Source organism: Vigna unguiculata, chromosome 3 (assembly GCF_004118075.2).
Source record: "Vigna unguiculata cultivar IT97K-499-35 chromosome 3, ASM411807v1, whole genome shotgun sequence".
NCBI classification, from domain to species: Eukaryota; Viridiplantae; Streptophyta; class Magnoliopsida; order Fabales; family Fabaceae; genus Vigna; species Vigna unguiculata.
Window position 1 is genome coordinate 37,501,917 of NC_040281.1, and position 6,037 is coordinate 37,507,953.

Genomic DNA, 6,037 nt, shown 5'->3' on the forward strand with positions numbered 1-6,037 from the left:
AATAGGTAAAGAATAAATTAGGTCAAGATTCAATTAGAATGATAAAATAACAACATACAATAATGTTTACCATTACAACGAGTATTCTTCAAACCACTTATGTCTTAGAATACAAGTATTTTTAATTAGTTTTTTCAAACTAACCATACAAGTACTTTTATTTAGCTTCTTCAAATTTTTAAATTAGTTGTTTTCTCAATACAAGAAAAAATTGAATTTTTTGAACACTTATTATAACGGTTATAATCCACCGGCCACAATATGTGAAATAGTGGCAAAATTGTAAATATAATGAGACTTTCTATGTCGATTATCATTAGAACGATTATAGTAAGTGGAAGCGATAATAATTTCATAATAAGGTATAAAATTTCTATGTTGATTATAATTAGAATCGCCAAAGTAAGTGGGAACGATGACAATTTTTTAATAAAGTATACGACTTTCTATGCAGCTTATCACAAGAACCACCATAGCAAGTGAGAGCGGCGTCAATTTTATAATAAAATACAAGTTTATTATATTATTTTAAATTTAAAATACAAATACTATGTCGATTCTTCACTATAATTGACATAATATTTTTAATTTCCTTTTCCCTCCCGACCTTCTCTTGCTTGGTTGCTCTCACTCTCGCAACTCGCTCATTTGGTAAGTGGGTATTTTTGTCTCATTTAGGGTTTTTTTCATTCCTATTGCACAAATATGAGAATCTTTTCCTGTGACTTTCCAGAACCCATATTTGGTTGCATGTTCTTGATACATTTTGGTATTTTCTATCTTCTCCATGTGTAAAGGCTTCCCTTTTCTCCTTCCACTAGTGCATCTTCCACCTCCGCGTATGACTACGCACCTCGCTGCCACCACCACAACATTTCCTATCGACACTATTGTCGGTGCGTCCAACATCCTTCTTCACATGAGGTCTCCCTTCCAAATCCACGATGTCATTAATCACAAGCCCTTCACCAACAAACCATGTGACTCCAAGCCATTGTTGTGCCATGGACGTCACACGAGCAAACGTCACCACTGGAGCTTCGACTCACATTCAAGATTCAGAGTCGTTGAATGTCCACACCTCTCTCCTTTGTTCTTTTGTAACTACACGAGGTTTTTCTCCCTTCCATATTATTGTTTCATATACTAATTTTCTTCTTTATATCTCTATGTGAGTATTGGATGATTTTGCTAGTAGCACGATTAGGTATGGAATATGATGGTGACATCGTTGTTCTATTTTTTGTGCAAGGTGCGAAGGTTCATATGTTAGTTTGAAAATGGTAAAGAAAAATGGTTGGGTGCAGGCAAAGATTGATAGGATTATGAGCATGTATGAAATCTATGAATGAGGGTAGAAAAATGAAAAATTATAGAGTGTAGAACTTTCCATGTCAATTATAATAATATCTGAAACAAAATATGAATTTTCTATGACAGATACAAAACTAGCATAAAAGGTGAAAACTTTATGAGTTGTATCTATGTCAAATTTAGAGTCAACATATATAAATCCTTTTGTAACCGACATTGAAAATGATAACTACATTTTTTATTTTTTACACGTCTTAATAAATGTTTGACTACTTGATGCTGTACATTTATTAATGTATTTAATGTTTTGTGTGAAACTTGAATATGAGAATTTAATGTTTCTTAACTATTACTCCCTCTTTTCTATAATCCAATTGTATTATCTATCTCAAGCAATTCGAACAAAGAATAAATAAATGTAGAGTAACTTATCGTGCAATGAATGATGCTTTTTATAAGTTATAATTATAATCCTTAAAAGAGGCAACATTTGGTTAAAATGACATACAAAAGTGACAATTCAAGCAAATCATGTAACTCTGCACTATATATGCATGCATGAAATATGAAAACTGTGTAAATACAAATGAGATATGATACTTAAGATAAAAACTAAATTTCAACTTATAATCAATTTATTTTTACATTAATACAAGTTATTTATTTTAATTATTTTATACTGAAAATGATAGTTGTGGTGGAATAAGTTAATTTAATTCTTTTTTAAATGTTAAATTAAATTGAATCATAAAAAATAGATTAAAAATATAATAAATTGTTTGTATTATAATCAAAAGGGTAAATTTAAGCTGAATATTATTATTGTATATAATGTTAGTCTTTATTTTAATAAAAATTGTACTTCAATACATGTTTATATACTTTATTTAAACAAAAATCATTTAATTTTATCAATTGTTTTAGGTATGTAAAAAATAATTAACTCTTTTCAAATTGAAATGATACCAAACTCCGCTCTCTTTTATACAAGAAGGTACACTCTGTTTCAGAACTTATCACTTGATATCATTTATAATAAAATAATGTACAAAGTAACAAAATAACTCTTATGCAGCATCTTACATTCTTATTATAGAGTTTTTCTTTTCGGTAAGATTCTTAATATAGAGATTTCACTTGAGTGAAAAAAAAAAAAGAATCACACTGCAGTGCCACGATTTAATTACGTAATTAAGAACATCCCAATAGATTTATCTATTTAAAAGTAATAAGATAAACTATTTTAATATGAAAACTACCATAACGATAAAGAATAAAAACGAAAATGGGACTTGAATTGACAAGAAAGGACAAGAATGAAATAAAAATCACACCGTAGATAATGGAGCGAAACTAACATCCAAGATAGCATTACAAATTAAGGGATCAATCACTACTTTATTTCACACGTGAAACTAGTTCCAGTCCCAAAGTAACAAAAGGTAAACTCGTAATTTCAACAGTGAAAAATAGAAATGAAGATAACAAGTTCGCCAGAAAAGAAAATAAAAAGGTTCGGAATGAAATATATTTTCTTTTTTTTTTCATAATTTGAACCCATTTTTCTTCGGGTCTGGGTGGCTGAAGCTATGACTTACCGTTCCGGTTACCGTGACCGTCACCGCTCATCCCTTCGGTGACAGACGCGAGCTTCTGCAGGTTGAGCTTCACGACGGTGTCAGCGAAGAGACGCGTGTCCTCCTCGGTGTTCCCCTCGGGCACATCCACTACGTAAGATTCCAGAACAACGGTCCAGATCTTGCCATCGCGCTCGAAGCCGTGCACGGAGGTCACGGAGTGGTAGTTCCTGAGGCGGTGCTCGCCGCCAACGATGGTGAAACCGATGACGTGGCGTTCGTCGTCGAGGAGGTCGAGGCGCTCGGTGCTGGTGGCTGCCGGCAACCCGGAGATGACGTTGACGTCGCGAGTGGAGCCGACGACGAGCTGGAAATCCTCCTTGACATGGCAGCTCTTGATGAAGTGCTTGTAGGCCTGGGGGTTGTCGAAGCAGCGGACGACGGACCAGACAGTTTGCGGCGGCGCGTGGATTCGTTGGGCGAGGAGGGAGGAGCATTGGCGCGTGGTCATGGAGTAGGTGTGGTGCTCCAAGATAGAGGGTATGAGGTCTGCGAACTCCTCAGGAGTCAACCCGGATGGGGGCTCCAGGTGGTGGTGGGTCGGGTGCGTCTGAGTCGGATCCTGCTCTGCGCTGGAGGTGTTGGTTCGGTCCATAGCGAGCGCAGAGAGGGAGAGAGAGTTGCGAAGTGAAAAGGGTAATTTTGAAAATAAAAAAGGGTTTTTGTTTTTGTGCAGGTGTTGTGTGTAGCCGTATCACTGAATATGAATACAAATGGAATGGTCTGACACCTAATTGAGTATGGTTTTGTCGTTTTATTTTATCTTTTATGATAAAGAATGCAAAATATTTTGCAATTTGGAGAAATGAAATATGGGAATTTTCTTGATTTGAGCGTCCCTGGACTAACCTCATCCACGTTCACCCAATTATAGCATACGGTTATACAGCCTCCATTCATTTTAAAGTATCTGTCGGGTTACAATATAAAGCTCTATGAAATTTTAAATTTACAAAAATATAAAATTAAATTCACCTCTTCTCGAACTTTTACTTATTTTAAAAACAAAAAAATTATACTTTTTGAATAAAAATGAGGGTGGGGTTATGAAAATTTAATTTTTTTAATATAATAAAAAACTATATCAAGATTCTGTAATTGATAATAATCCCACTTTGAATAACGGGCATGAGTTTTAAATAATAATATTTTAAGTTTCTGATGTATCATTATGAAATACAATAGTTTGTAAGAAATCATAAGCTGTTATGAAAAAACATGTAGTAATTCTTAAAATTTGGAATAGATGGTAATGGTTTTGTGTCCAAAAAATTTGGAGTAGGCGTATGTGATTATTTAATTGTACATCTTTTGTTATGTTAATATTTATATAATTCATGAGAAAAATGGGTACAAAAACGTCTACAAAAAGTAGATGTTTGGTGAAAACAACTCAAAGAGGATTTGTTTTATTTATTATAACTTTATTCAATTATAGAGTATAATGTTCTATCATACGAAGAAAAAAAATAAAACCTAATAAAATAAAATATTTGATAATAATAAAATAAAATCAAATATATGATATATCTATCAATATAAATAAAAACATAAGATATATAATATTTTTATCATCCCCTCTCAAGGTGGGCTTGAAAATTGTAAAGTCCCAACCAACTTGGAAGTAGCAATCAAAAAAGTAGAAGGATGTAATGACTTAGTAAACTTATCAGCAAGTTGTCTTGTAGAAGGAACATGGACAAGGTGGATAAGGTCATTGATAAGCTTTCTCCGAATAATGAGACAATCAAGTTTTATATGCTTGGCTCTCTAATAAAAGTGGGATTCTTGACAATGTGAATAGCGGAATTGTTGTCATAAAAGGCAGTGTAGGAAGTGGGAACAGAAAAATGCAAATCCTGAAAAAGGTATTGAATCTATTGTAATTCACATATCAGGGATGTCAATGCGCGATACTTAGCCTCAGAAGAAAACCGTGAAACAATGATTTGTTTCTTAGACTTCCAAGTAACCAAAGAGGTGCCTAAGAAAATACAATATCTAGAAATAGAGCGTCAAGTAGTGGCACATGTTCCCAATCAAAATCAGAAAATGTCTGAATTTTGATAGAGGTGTAGGATTTATACGAAAGGCCATAGCTGGGAGCATGTTTTAAGTACCAAATGATCCGTAAAGTTTGCTACATATGTGGTTCACATGGAGAAGAAACAAACTGGCTGAGTTGTTGGACAACAAAACCAATATCAGGCCTGATGTTAGTCACTAAAGTAATCGTCCAATCAAACGTCGAAAGGAAGAAGGATCTAGTAGAAGAGTTCCCCGTCGGCATGAAGTTTGATAGAACGATCAGATAATGTTGGTGCAGGTTTAGATCCAAGCATCCTGTCTCTGAAATGAGGTCCAAACAATATTTCATTTGGTTCAAAACTAATCCATCAAGAGAACAAGTAACTTCAAGGCCCAAAAAATATTTGAGGGGCCAAAATCTTTAATATGAAATCTAGAATGAAGATGAGCTTGTACAGTATTAATTTCAGCAATGCTATTATCAATGAGAACCACATCATCGACATAAACCAATCAAAACAGTAATAATAGAAGAAAATTTCTTCACAAAGAGAGAGTGATCAACAAAATTTTGTGTGTAGTCAAGAAGAAGTAGCTCTGAAGTTAATTTTTTATTCCAATTACGTCTGACTTGTTTTAAATCATATAGAGACTCGTTAAGCTTACAAACAAGATTTGGATTTGGTTGGAAAAGAGAAAGACCAGGTAGAGACTTCATATAGATCTCTTCATGTAAATCTCCATGGAGGAAAGCATTGTCAACATCCAACTGATGAATAAATTAATCACTAGTAGTGGCCAAGGCTAAAAGAATGCATACAATAGTAAGTTTGACAACATGGGAGAAGGTTTCAAAATAATCAAGCTCCTCGATTTGAGTAAAATCCTTAGTCACCAACAATGCTTTGAACCTATCAATTGTGTCATCTGATGGTTTATGTTTGAGTTTGTAAACCGAACGACAACCAATTGACTTGATGCAAAAGGAGGAGGAACTAAAGTCCACTTAAATAATTTTAGATTTATAAACACAAACCACAAGCAAACTATTTTCTACA

The 6,037-nt window shown here is 33.8% G+C and overlaps 1 protein-coding gene across 1 annotated transcript; it reads right to left on the reverse strand.

The window, feature by feature from the left end:
- Positions 1–2,631: 2,631 nt before the first annotated feature.
- On the reverse strand, positions 2,632–3,679 carry LOC114176346 (abscisic acid receptor PYR1-like). Its single transcript, XM_028061365.1, has one exon. It carries the CDS (start codon positions 3,544–3,546, stop codon positions 2,902–2,904), a length of 645 nt encoding a protein of 214 aa, XP_027917166.1. The 5' UTR covers positions 3,547–3,679; the 3' UTR covers positions 2,632–2,901.
- Between the last annotated feature and the right edge of the window lie 2,358 nt (positions 3,680–6,037).